The sequence below is a fragment of the Passer domesticus genome, chromosome 10, assembly GCF_036417665.1.
Source record: "Passer domesticus isolate bPasDom1 chromosome 10, bPasDom1.hap1, whole genome shotgun sequence".
NCBI classification, from domain to species: Eukaryota; Metazoa; Chordata; class Aves; order Passeriformes; family Passeridae; genus Passer; species Passer domesticus.
The window spans coordinates 26,565,285-26,579,488 of NC_087483.1; the positions used below are offsets into that span (position 1 = coordinate 26,565,285).

General features: G+C 37.4%; 1 protein-coding gene across 2 annotated transcripts in view; it reads left to right on the forward strand.

The window, feature by feature from the left end:
• Positions 1–1,895: 1,895 nt before the first annotated feature.
• FAP (fibroblast activation protein alpha) overlaps positions 1,896–14,204 on the forward strand; it is a 36,750-nt gene continuing 24,441 nt past the window's right edge. Inside the window, exons 1-10 of one of the 2 annotated variants that reach the window (XM_064434710.1) lie at positions 1,896–2,137; positions 2,717–2,780; positions 3,050–3,134; positions 8,389–8,484; positions 10,372–10,466; positions 10,574–10,648; positions 10,839–10,891; positions 11,870–11,942; positions 12,549–12,669; positions 13,156–13,310. In XM_064434710.1, the coding sequence (XP_064290780.1) occupies positions 2,775–2,780; positions 3,050–3,134; positions 8,389–8,484; positions 10,372–10,466; positions 10,574–10,648; positions 10,839–10,891; positions 11,870–11,942; positions 12,549–12,669; positions 13,156–13,310 (759 nt within the window). In that variant the 5' untranslated portion in view covers positions 1,896–2,137; positions 2,717–2,774. The remainder of the gene's footprint in view (positions 2,138–2,716; positions 2,781–3,049; positions 3,135–8,388; positions 8,485–10,371; positions 10,467–10,573; positions 10,649–10,838; positions 10,892–11,869; positions 11,943–12,548; positions 12,670–13,155; positions 13,311–14,204) is intronic. The other variant, XM_064434711.1, reaches the window with a different exon arrangement.

Here is a 14,204-nt window from a genome sequence, read left to right on the forward strand (position 1 = left end):
CTAAGTATGCATTCATTAGAAGAAGCTGCACATGTGGAATGGAAAACTAGCCTGATCAAAAACCTACATTTGCAATTTTGTGATGTTCTGGTTGTCAGAAATAACCAATGTTGGTAGGAAAAAATGTATTTTTCTGAACCATGTTATTGAAAATACAAACAGCATTAACTATGGAATGCTAGGAAATAAGTAGCAGTTTGGAAATATTAATATGAAGCACGAGTTACAAGGGGAAAAATTCTTTTGTCACTATTCTTTTCTGTTATGGAAATTTTGAGTAGCTGCAGTTTTATCTTGTTAGGAAAGCTACTGGTTTTGAGCTGAATTCTGCCCTTATTAGACAGTGTATTTTAGCAAAACAAACAATATACATGAACAATGTATATACAAAAAATGTATATACAAACATTGTATAAACAAATATATATGTAAACAATATATTTTAGCCTTCTCAGCCTTTTTGTCCTGCATGTCTTACATGACCAGGATGGATCTTATTCAGAAACTTCATCTTGTTTAACTTGTAATTTATTGTTGTGACAAAAACTGCGGAGAGAGGGGAACTGAATTTTAATGAGAAAATAAGTCATGTTTCATATCACTGATTTTTCCACATGATAAATTTGAATATTTTCAAAAATTCTCTCTCCAAGTCTAATGCAATGAATATTGCCAAAATACAACCCAGATCAGTTCTGCCTCACCAAGGCTGGTGTAACAGTTAGGATTCAAATTCCAACCCATACTGTTAAGCTAAGGCAGTAACTTGGCCACTTGAGGGGTAATATATTAAATGTTTTTTCTTTGTGATACTCTGTAATAAATTCATAGTTAGCCCAAGTTCTGCTGGAAAATTTGATGTGACAGAAAACCTATCTCATCTACTAGATTTTCAATTTTCAGAGAAGCCTGAGGATTTGTTAAACCCATCAACTACTGAATTTCAGTAAGATCTGGGTGCTTGGTCCTTGTTAACCTCCTCTAAAAAATCAGTCCCCGTGCCTGACTTTCACACAGAGGCACCACCATTGCAGACTCCTTTCCTCAGCAGAAAATGAAGTCTGTCCCAGCAGGGAGAAAGGCGAGGTGAGCCATCAGACTCTGCATGCAAAATGAACATACCTAAGCCCAATCTGCAACTTCCAGTCACCAGCCCTAAGTTTTATGTGAATATTCTGTCAGACTGTGGCCTTCTTTGGCAGCTGACATTTCCCACGTGTGTGGGGGGGGGAGTGTATACATGTGTGTGTATGTATACATATGTGTGTGTATACATGTGTGTGTGTCTGTGTGCGTGTCCATGTATATGTGTATGTATATGTATGTCCATTTGTGTGTCTATATTGTGTGTACACCCATGTGCATGTGTATTATGTCCCCGTGTGTGTGTCCATGTCCCTGTGTCCGTGTCCCTGTGTATGTCTGTCCCTGTCCCCATGTGTGTGTCCCTGTCCCCGTGTCCATTGTCCCTGTGTGTGTCGCTGTCCCCGTGCCCGTCCCCGTGTGTGTCCCTGTCCCTGTGTGTGTCTCTCTATCCCTGTGTGTGTATCCCTGTCCCCGTGCCCGTGTGTGTGTGTGTCCCTTTCCCTGTCTGTTTCCCTGTCCCCGTCCCCATGCCCGTGTGTGTGTGTGTCCCTGTCCCTGTGCGTGTCTCTATCCCTGTGTGTGTGTCGCTGTCCCCGTGTCCCCGTGTCCGTGTGTGTTCCTGTCGCTAGAGGGCACAGAGCCGGGCTCTGCCGCGGAGGCGGGGCCGGGTCCCTCGGGCCGGGTCCCTCGGGCCGGGCCGGGCCGGGCCGGGCCGGGTCCCTCAGGCCGGGTCCCTCAGGCCGGGCCGGGCCGGGTCCCTCGGGCCGGGTCCCTCAGGCCGGGCCGGGCCGGGCCGGGTCCCTCGGGCCGGGTCCCTCAGGCCGGGCCGGGCTCAGCGGCAGCCGCGGCGTGTGGGTAACGTCGGGGACCGGGCACGGCGGACTTGTTCTTCCCTTTTCCAGCCTTTCTCCGCTCTCGTGAAGGATGGATTATGTAACCTGACACTGCGGTCTCCAGTTTTCCCAGTTTTCAGCTGACCTCATTTCAGTGGGCTAAATAAAATAGGTGTAATTGGCGGTTGGAGAACTATTTCAGAATTTCCGCTGGGCTTGTATGTATTTACTTCTGTAAGCTCTCCTACGTAGCCTATAGATGTGCATAGTTTTCAGGGGAAAACAGCAATTCTCCTCACATGTGGAAGACATTAAACAGTACTGTTTCTGCTGCTTGTTTTACATTCTTGTGCCATCATTTATTATTTCTAAAAGTAAACATATGTGAATTCCACATAAGCAATAAAGCTATGGGATTTTCTTCTATTTTCTCTGTAGAGAGTAGAAATACGGTCATGACTATGTCCCGAGAAAGTGGGGAGTGCCAAAAAACACAGTAGATACTTTGCAGAGAAAAACAGTGCATGTCAAGTATCTGATGAGTCACAAAACCTCAAGTTAGTGTAAGCAGATGTTGGTTACAGCTCACATTGATGGGAAGTACATAATCACCACCCCGATAGCCTCCCACTGTCCGTTTCTTGTCCAAGAACTTCCCCTGAAGTGTGGTTTCAATTTTATGGAAAGCCTTTGAAATTTGGCACAGTTTCCAAAAGTATGTAGGAAAAAAAAAGTCTGCCAGAGGTTTGGCCTCCAACTGTGAAAACAGACACTGCCTTTTCGAACTCCTCTCCCAGATCTACTGACCAACACCCAGAAGAGAGAATTTACATTCTTTTAGAATACGACAGGAAAATGAAGGTCTGTATGCTCCTGAATTCAACTTTTGATAGCATTTACATCCTTTGTTTTAAAATGTCAGCTGTTAGACAAGACTGGCTCTGATGTGAAAATATTTGCTTTAAAGAAGGAAGGGGAATTCTTTTTGTATGTACTGCAGGGATGTTTTTGCTTGTTGCTAGGACGGATTACAGCAGTTAGAGAGAAGGAGGATTTCATTATTTACCAGCCATGGAAGGGCACTTCAGACAATATTAAAAATGTAATTATTGTTTGTTTCTCTTCTGCAGACCCGGCTAAAAATCATATTTGGCGTGGTTATATGCCTTTTGCTTTCCTTATTACTTATGTGTATTATACTGCTTCCATCAAGAGGTAAGGTATTTTTAATCTAATGTAGTGCAAAATGCAGTATCTTTGGCTATTGTGACTTCTGAAGTTCACAGAAGTTTATCAAATCATGTTTAGGATTGTCTTGTCAGAATTGTTATGGCTTTTTCCCTTTACAGAAATGTACTGACAGCTGAAATGTCCTGAAGGTAGAATTGAAATGCCAGCAGATGTTGAAACAAGGAACTCCTTGAAGTGAAAAGCACCTGAATTAACTTCATTGTGCATGATATATAATGTTCTTAGTCACCACTGCAAAAATAACTCTCAGATCTTCCCATATTATTTTTCTGTTTTAGGGGTTAGGAGACTTTTCCGAACTGTTAGTAATTTTCTTTAGCTTGGTGAACTTGCATTTTGTTTTAAATGCTTGTGTAATAATTACAGAAGTTCTGTATCCAATTACAAGTTAAACTTTTTTTTTTTTTTTTTTGTAGATGGGGTTTGCTGAATTATTTGTGAATATATTCAAGCTTGCATTTGAAAATTAAAAGTTGGCATTGTATAAAATAGGGATGGATAGTTTGCTCTAGTATTATAATGCCAGCTGTAGGTAAATCAGCCCACTGTGGTCTGCTGAGTGCTCTGGCGAAGCTTGAAATGAGTTTTGAAATTTTGAACATGAGTGGTGCTGACTTGGTGGTTATTGTTTTCTATGACAAGATAGTAGTGGCAATAGAAGTATTTACATTACCTTATCACTTTAATGCCTCTGAAATAATTAAAATATTAATAAAAGGCTTATATTCCAGTAACACTATCTATTTAAAGACTATTTTTTCTGTTGTTATTCTTTTTTTCATGTGTGGGCAGGGGGACTGAGGTGGAGAAACAGTTTTGTATTTACAACTAATGTTATAAAATCAACCATCTGCTTAAATCTTGTGAAAGTTAAGTCCTGCAGTTAATATGCAGGTTTTGTGAAAGGCGAAATCTCTTTCGTATCTGATATTTCTGTGACTAATGTTTATCCCGGGTTGTTGAGAGAAGGGTTGAAGGTTTCTGAAGCAGTTCTGGATGATTTTGTTATGTAGCATTTTAATATGAGGATAGATGTATATCAGTTATATATATATATCTATAGATAGATATAGACATGCATATATATTATGCAGTGTTGGAGAGATAGCACCTCAGAGTGACAGGTTTGACTTTTACTGTCGATAGTGGGGTGCCAGATTTTTTGTCTAGCTAAGCATGGTCAAATCTGAGCTTTCACTACAAGGTAAATGCATGGTGTCAAGTCAGAGTTGCTCCCATCAGATCTGCATTTTATGACAAGGAAGGCAGATATAATTTTATGATATTTAAATTTTTAAAATAGTAGTCGACCAAAGAGATTGGAGACCAAGGATCAGTTTGGCAGCCTGAAGAAGTTGATAAAGATGATGGAAGGTACTGCAGGAAAAAGTGAATGTGGGTTTTTTGTTGTCAAATACAGCTCTCTGGCCTCTTCAGTACCTCAGCAAATATGGAGAACTCTTGTTGCGTATCTTGGAATAGTGGCTTGATAACCAGTCATACCAAGCATCATATTTAGATCCAGCAGGATGATAAAGAAATTATCTTACTTCACAGGATGCTTTTGGAGGAGCATTTTAGACAATTGACAAATGCAGAGTTATGTCCATTGCACAATTATTTGGATGTGTCATATTATGGCTTCTTATTCTCAGGTGGAACTGCAAGTGCTACAGTTACCTGTTCAAATCCTTAACCTTTTTGAACTGTAAGTAGTCTACTGATCAGTTGTAGATAGAAGAAATATAAATGAGTTTTGCAGTTACAAATTTTGCAAGCTGGAGACAGACAGGAAATGGCTACACAGCTGGAATGTTGTTTGTACATTCCGGCTTTACCACTGCTCAACTCAAAGGATGTGGCAATCTAGACAGACAATTGCATATGAGAAATGTATAGACACAGACCAAATAAATTTCTACTTAGGAAATCTGAAAAGAAAAATGGAAGGAGCATTTAATTCTGGTTTTGTCTGCTAAGTTTCTAGTTACATCATGTTCTTCTTAAAATGTGGTAGGTGGTTTTGATTTACACATGCAAGTGTATAAAAATGTCAAAGATTTTCAAAAGTTAACAGGAAAATAATTTTTTGAGATGTTATTAAGAGGCAAATACTTGCAACTGCAAGTATTAGACAATTTCTATGAGGCTTGGAGGAGCAAGGTGGGCAATATCAGTGTAGCAAATGGCATCCATGCCTGAGAAATCATGGACTGTTTTTTGACACATCTTTGAATTAGGAATATGTGGTGGGATTTACCTAACAGTGATAACCCAGCTATGAAACTGCAACTCCAAATGGTTCAGAAAGGAGCTTTTCACTTGTACACTGATGTACCTACTCCTTCTGCTGCATAAAGGAAGAAAATACCTGTCTGCAGTTGAGAAGCAATAGTGGAACCCCAGGCAGAGTTACAATTAACTGTTTGTATTGCTTAGACTTCAAATTAATCTCTTCTGCTATTTTTAATGAATGTCCAAAGTCTGTCGAAGTTTCTGTTCCCTGTGTACCCTTGGCCTAGACCTGAGGCCCAATCCCTGTGTCTCTGATTTCACAGGTGAGGTCATGGAGCTTACTGCTCAGCCACAAAGTGGTGAGCAGCCAGTTTCTTATGAAGAGGTAGTGTCCTCTGCAACACCTCAGCCAAATCCAAAAGTGGAAAAGCAGGTTCAGTTGATGTGAGTTGATACTGAATGTGACCAAAGTTTTGGAGCAGGGTCAGGAGTGTTGGAATTAATTTCTGGTGCTAAATTGAGTTTTGTGTTTCCTCATGTTGGAGGAGCTTGTGCTTCAGCTATTCAGCATCAGCGCACAGAGATGAGAATGGAAATTCTAGTCCAGAAGCTGACAATAACGCTAAGCAGTTTTCCTTTGTCATGTCCTCTACTTGATGTTTAGTAGTGGATGCTAAATAAAATACTTATAAAAATACATACATGTTAAATACATATAAAATGCATATATATATATATATATATAAAATAACCATATACAGAAAAAACAATACCTTCTGATTGTTATGTATGCTTACTGTAATTTGGCAAGCCTAGACACAATTTATAAGGATGCACATTAGAACATGTGGAATAAGCCATAAGCCAGGAGAGCTTTGAAATATAAAGGGTTGTGTTGGTTTACCCATATCTATTCTTTGAAAGTGAATAATCCTGGTAGTACAACCAAAGCTGTTACCTAAAAACAAGCATTCAAAATTGTAAGTGCTCAAGTGAGAAATAGTTGTTTTCAAATTTTTTGCAGTACAGTGGTAAAAGTTCAGATTTTAGTGGGCACATTTTGAAAATCAGCAGCCATAATAAATCCTCATGGAATATTAAGTATGTAAGGGTGAAATAGCTAACACAGGGAAGGTTTAAATTAGAGCTGTGAAAATTAGATCAGTGATGAGATGTTTGTGATATTGCTTGTCTCTTAAGATGAGAGAAGGAACCAGGTTATTTTACCAGATTAAGGTAACAAAAAGGACTGCAAATTTTAAGCTTTATATGCAAGCAACCTTGGAAATAGATCTTGATTTCTTTTGCTAATAAGCTTATTCATTTAGAGAATTTTAACTGAGAAATAGTGATAAGTAATCATCGTTCAACATAACTAGAACTAGATTCTTTGGCAATATCTCCTAAGCATTTTTTTAAGTCTGCCATCTTCTATGTTTATCATTAGTGTATCAAAGATCTGTAATATGCAGTCATAGTATTAGCAAGAGGGATTAACTTCTTATTGAACTTCTTGGGATATTTTCTGGATATATTGCTAGCTCAGAGTTTATAGGGATAGGTTTTTGCCTCTGGATTGGCATTCAGTTTTATTCCTTGTGACAGCTTTCTTCTGCATTAGTGCAGACAAGGCTTGTGTCAACAGTCAACCTGACGTGTGTATTCTACAGTAAGTAATAGTCACTTAGCAGAAGAAAATATGTGTTATCATTGCAAAGTGCCATAGAAGGCAGTATGAAGAAACATTTCCCAGGAAGTCAGTGTGATCTTAACAGAGAGGGCAACTAATGAGCAAGTGATGGAGCATGATATGAAACCTGAGAGCAACGAGTCATCTTGATTATCTGACTGTCAACTGAGAGCTCTGAAGGAACAAACAGGGGAAGTGGCAAAGATTACTAAGCTGCAGTGTGACATCTCTAGTACCTCTGAAAACCCTGGCAGGAGTCCCTTTGATTTTAAAGGAGAAAGCATAGCGTCCTGAATGCCTAAACCTGAAAGCTGCCATTATTATGCTATTGAACTTTAAAAACTGGCCTTTATCAGAACAGTTCATGTGTCTTTTGAGGATTAAATATTTTGATTACTCTTGTGAATTGCATAGGTTCTACACAGGAACTGCACAGCATAATCCTCTTCCTATCCAGTTGATTGACCTTGAATTTTCTTTTAAAATCTACCCTATCTTAACCTGTTTAGCTTTGGGAAAAAATATAGCCAGACAAGATCCAGAAAACCAGCCTCGACTTGCATTATTTTAATATTAGTTACTAATAATCAGTTATCTGACCTGCTTAGAAGTCAAATATTTGAGTATCTGTCTTCTTTCAATAATCATTGTCAGTTTTCTTTTGCAGCATTAAATAAAAAGTTCAAGTTTGGGTTCATTCATTCATTACTTTTCATTATTATTTTTACCTGCATTCCTTCATCAATGTTATTCAAGTGACTACTAAGAAATATATGTGGATGGTGATTATTTTGCAAGCTATCTTGTAACAGTAGTTAATGAGACATGTACAAAATTTGGAAGTTAGGGTTTGCATCCTGTTGTTTGACCATTTGCTGAACATGTGAAGGCCCTGATTAAAATAGTTGCCTCTACAAGTTCATGAAACCCATGCTTAAAAAAAAAAACCAAACAAACAAACCACCAAGCAACCTTTAATTTGTCTTTTGTGTGGAAAAGGCTTATTCGGACTCACAGGTCTTCAGGTAAAGGTGTCTAAGTGAATAAATGGTTGAAATAAATTAGTTTGTCTAGTTAATTTTCCATTCCCAAAGATGAGTTTTTCAGAGGCTAAAGGACCTTATCAGAACAGTAACAGGGAACTTTCCTGTCTGCTGCACCTACAATTTTCATATCTCCAGGACTATGGTATCCTCACTGTTGCATGGCATTAAGTGCAGAAAAAACAAAACACTGAACTAATAAATTTTTTTCCCTCTTGTCATTAATAGAAATTTTTTGTCTTATGCTTAGCTGTCAACACAGATGATGGTCCTAGAGCTCTTACCTTGGAGGATTATTTGAATGGAAACTTCCAATATAAAACATTTTTTCCATATTGGGTGTCAGGTAGGTAAAACCTTTTCTCAAACATAGATAAGCCTTTCTAATATGTATTTCCAGACTGGTTTACACAGACTGAGAAATGTGTTTTCCTTCCAGCTTTACTTTGAATGAATGCTAACTATGAAATTAAACAATGTGTTAGTCAAAACTTATGGTTGAAATTTACTGTTCTGTCAGTCATTCTAGAAAATCCAGGTATTTGATGTTTCAACAGACATGTCTGAGTCAAGTATAAACTATAATTTTACAGAGGCCTTCAGTGTTTTATTTCTTTTACTGTCATATTCATTGCAGCAAGTGAAAGAAATTTGTCAATGTGTCAGTCATTCCTTAAGCAATCTCCTTTTCATGCTTTTCAGAGCACTTCTTCACTTACCACTTGTAATGATTGAGGTAGTCTGTCTTACAGGCCCTGTTCTTTGTTTTCAGTAGTACCTGGCTCTGCAATGAGGCCAGCTGTTCTTATGTCATTTCAGGAAGTGCTGACACTGCTGAAATTCCTGAGTTCCAGGATATGGCATAGAAAATAAAGCTGACTTTCTAAGTTCCTTAAGGTGGAGACATGAAGTTAATTGCTGCTGATATAAATGTGTCTGTGTGTGGCTGAAGTGCTGCTCGCGTTATCAGTGAATTGCACAGCCCAGGGAGACTGTAGCTGGCCTGATTACATTCTAGCACTCATACTACTCCCATCTCTGTGCTGCCTCGAGCACTGTTCTCTGCCAGGAGCAGGAAGCAACACAACAGCATAGTGCCCATTCAGATGGAGTCTCACCAAGCTAGTTTTAGCCCACAATTTTAGAACTGAAGTAAAGCCTTGTGAGCGAGGCTTTGCTTGAGTGCTTCAATTTTACAATTAGCAGTTTGAACTATGTAAATATCACTTGTATGATTTAAAAATTAGGTCTCTGTTTGTTAGAATTCTGTCTGAATATCTGAAGAATGTAGGCAGCATATCACCTAAACCTAATATTCTTCTTCTCTCTTTATAGCTTTCTCACTTAGACTTATCTTTCCTTTTAACAGTCACAAAACTCACACAAAAGTCATGCCATAGATTCCATAGATAGTCATGCCTACAGCATTCCATATGTCTACTTCTCTTCTGAAACAAGGAGTTAAAATTGTATATCTCATCCTAAGGATGATTTTAAATACAAATACTGTTACACAAATCACACAAGAGTGCTCAGAAGATCCAAGGGTGATCTAATTTCCTAAAAATGAACATCTTCACAATGTTTCAGACTCCTATTTAACTTTTAGTCTTGTTTTTTTTGCTACCCCACATATGTAATTCATTTTCTCTGTTTATAGCAGTGAAAATAACAATCTGAAGCTAAAACTCTGATCTTTATTCTCTACCAAAGTATAGCTCAGATCTTGAGCAAAGGCAGGGTTAAATTCTGTTTTCAGTGAAGCCCACTCACCCTTATTTTGTAGGACTCTTGTGAGTAAGGACAGAGTCATGCAGTGTCACTTGTGTGGTACTGCTTTTATCTGCAGAATATACAAATGAGAATGTTCTTGTAAAATGATAAGCAAAGGTATTTTTCTTTAGAACATTTACATTTTGATACTGACTTTCTAATGTGTCTGTCACTGGCATTTTTGATCAGACATAAGAATAAAATCTGGCATTTACTTGTAAAGTTAAATAGTTGATCCTCTGTGCAGTGTATGATCTTGAAAATATACTCAAGAACCTGAAGACAGTTTCTTGATAACTCTGCAACTCAGCATCATTAGAAGAAAAACATTTTTTATGTAGATGCCAAAAGATATTTGCTTAAAACATATTCTTTGAAAGAGGTGAGAATTTGTTGATAAACAGATATGTTGTGTAGTATCTTCTGTGAAGGTAACAAACATTTTATCTTGTTTATAAAGATAATGAGTATCTCCATCAGTCTGCAGAGGAAGATATTATTCTTTACAATGTTGAAATTAATTATGCAACCACCATCCTGACAAACAGCACAATGGTATGTACCTTTATCATTAATAAAAAGGCAGAAAAGTGCAATTGTATTTCAAGTTACAGTTTAAAAGTGAATGAGAATAGAATCTAATCTAGTTCTTAATTTTTCAGAAACAAGTTAATGCTTCAAATTATGTGATGTCATCAGACCAATATTTCATAGCTCTGGAAAGCAATTATTCAAAGGTAATTATTTTAATATACCTCTTAATTTAATGTTTAATTTTATTTAGTATTTTGTTAATTGTGTTCACCATAGATAAATGTTTCTTGGTATTTTCTTGAGAAAGGGATAGGTTGTGAGGAGACAGCTGATTATTTGTAATTAGGTTATCTTTTTCAAGGCTAATAAAATTCTCTTGCTTCATTTATGCAGCTGTGGAGATACTCTTATACAGCATCATATCACATTTATGATCTCATAAACGGGTAAGGCCTGATATTTCTTACAGAGAGCTGTGGTGCATACACTGTAGTGCTGTGCTTGCAAGCATTCACTCCAAAACTGTAGTAATGTGACTACCAACTTGCTTTGCTTTTGCTTAGATCTGTCAGGTTACTTGTTTGCTTGAGAAAAAAATATGTTCTCTAGGAAAAATCATACATTCTTTTCATCTGGATTGATTTCTATTTCATGCCCTAAAACTTTCACTGCTCAATATTCTCTTTTGTCTCCATCCCCTTCTACTAATTCATTCTTTTTCTCGTTGGTCTAATCTTCAGCTTCCCTAAAACTCTTGTAACAGCCCGCCCTGCATTCCTCAAAGTCTATAGCTTTTCCCATGACATTTGGTCTCTTTCCCAAGATTGCCCAAACCACTCCCCTTTCCACCCAAATCCAAAGGAAGCCATCTGCCTCTGCAGTCAACCTGTTTATGCTGAAAGCAGCAGCGTGACCAAATGTGCTTAGTTCTGAGCAACAGGGGCTGCACTGAGCTGCACCATTCTTGGGCAGCTGTTGGCTCAAGGTGACAGGAAGAAGTTGCTGCAAGCTGCTGTGAGTAGAGAGGTACTGCACGGGACTTGGGATCCGCAGCAAGTGCTGGGCGTGCTGCTGTTGCTCCTGCCCCAGTGCGTGCTGAGTTCACATTTCCCAATAACCTGCTGAGACTGTAACACAGACTGCAGCTACAGCAAATGACTGTAGGTGCTTGTGCAGCATTTGGAAACAGATAAGGCTGGCTCCTTAGGCTGTTGGATAGGTTTTCAAAGGAGTAAGTTTAAGCCTTGGCCAGCACTGGTGCACACCATGGTGTTAACTGCATGTCTCTGCCTGCCTTAATTGTGCATTGCTTGAGAAACAATAAGCAGTTAGAAAATGACTTTGTGACTTTTTTAATAATGTAGAGTATAATGATTCATTTGCACTGTGCACAAAAAGCCATTTCAACTTCTTTCCTTTTTTAGTGGTTTTGTAACAGAAAATCAGCTTCCACATAAAATTCAGTATATATCCTGGTCACCCGTTGGACACAAATTGGTTAGTAAAGATAATTAAGTCCTAGAATGAATTTGCTTTGTATGGCTAAAAGACATTTATATTTGTTCTTTGGGGTTTTTTAAAAATATTTTTGGCCATATTTTTGACAGGCCTGTTTATTAATCTTGGTTATGAGAAATAATGACAAAGAAAACAGTTTTAACTTGTTCAGATTTTATTGTCTGTGTCTCAAGAGAAGAATAATCTATGTTCTCAGGTACATTATGTGTTTCAGTCTGCTCACCAGTCTTTATCCAGAATTGACCAACATAATTTTATATAAGATTAAATGCCATTTCAAGGCTGGAAAACCAATTGGTTTCCCTTTGATGCTGTGTAACACATGAATTTAAAATGGAGATTTACAGATGCAGTATTTAAAATTGGTTCTAAAACTTTTACTGAACACAGAATTTGGCCTGCAATGTATAATTTATTTGCTGAGATACCAGCCCTTGCAGAATTTACAAGGGCTATTAGTGTACCATTTCATGTTTTGTATTCATTAGGTCTTGGTAGTGTAATGTAGAAGTATTGACTGTAGAAGATCTTGCTCTAATCCTGTTATTTGCTATACTCTTAAAAAAAAATCTTTCTTGTCTTTAGGTATATGTATATCAGAATAATATCTACTTGAAACAAAGTCCTAGAGAGGCACCAGTTAAAATAACTAGTGATGGAAAACAGAATGAAATATTTAATGGGATTCCTGACTGGGTCTATGAAGGTGAGTAAATCTCGAAGGGCAACAGCATGATAAATGCTTTGTTTAGATTGGTTCCGGTTTTCACAATCCATTTTAAAATATCCGTGATGATTTTTTTTTTCAGCCCTAAGGATTACTTCTTTTCCATATTGTATTTACTGTACAATGTATGAATTTTGTATTCATAACACGTAACCAAAATCCTGAGTCTTTGTTACTGAAACTGTATCAGAACTCTACAAAGTTGTCTTCCTTCTAATCAAAGGCAGAGGCTGGGAATTAAGATTTAAAGTTTTAATTTCAGTGAAAATTCGGCACTTCAGTGCATCCAAAAAAATTTTAAAAAAACATGTACACAGAAAAATCCCAAGTGAATTAAGTGGGATCTGTGTGCATATTTTGATGCTATTTATTTAGTGTAACTGTCTTTATGTGTCTAGATTGCTGAATAGAGTGCTAAAATAGATTGGAAGATAGATTAGAGTTATAAACTTTTTTTTTCCTCAGAGGAGATGTTAGCAACAAAATATGCACTGTGGTGGTCTCCAAGTGGAAGATATTTAGCATATGTACAATTTAATGATTCCGACATACCAGTTATTGAATATGCATATTTTGGGGAGGACCAGTATCCTAGAAAAATAACTATCCCATACCCAAAGGTATGTTTTATCATTCTTTTGACTTCCTTTCTGTTGAGAGATGAGTTGTGACAATGAGAATATTAACTGTACTTAATTCCTTAAGTATTACTGTGGTTAAATCTGTTGTGACTTAAATAAAAGAAAACAAGCTTGGTCTAAGTTCTGAAAAGCTATAGGTACATATAAAATTATATAATACCAGTGAAATAAATGGAATTACTCACATAGGCAAAAAGTATGTGCAAAAATGCTTAATATTTTTCAATTCAGTTTTCCTCTACCAGTGTGTAAATGATGCAGTTGTTATTTTTCATTATAGTAAATAAATTATGAGACTAAGTTTATATATTTTTTTTTTTTAAATAAAGCCTTTGCTTTATTTGCACACTTCTTAGTGCTTTTTGATCTTAAGGGGCTTTGGATTTTAATTGCTTTCAAGTGCCAGATCTAAGGCAAGAAGGTTTTGGGTTGGCATTTCTTCTGCATGTATTATAAAGCTCTCCTGACTCTTATCATGTTCATATGATTGCAAGGGATCATGTTAATGTATTTAAAGAATTTGCTCACCTGTCAGCTGGGTCATAGTTCTAAAGTAAAACTGGATGGTTTAGACCACACATGGAGAAGAATTAAAAAACTGATAATGTATGCAGTGAAGAAGCAGCCATGAAATCAGTTTAAGCAGCCATTTCCCAGTTGGGATGTCAAACAGCACTTGCAATCATGTGAATAAACTGGAGTTTTATGCTGAAGTCAGTGTAATGTGTGCTGCAAAGGCCCTCACTGCAAACAGAACAATCATTACCACCAAGCACATTTTCTGTAGAGAAAGGCACTAAACTCAAATGTTTAAAAGGTTTCCTTCTTTACATATATAAATATAAATGAAATAGTGAACTAAGTATGTACTAC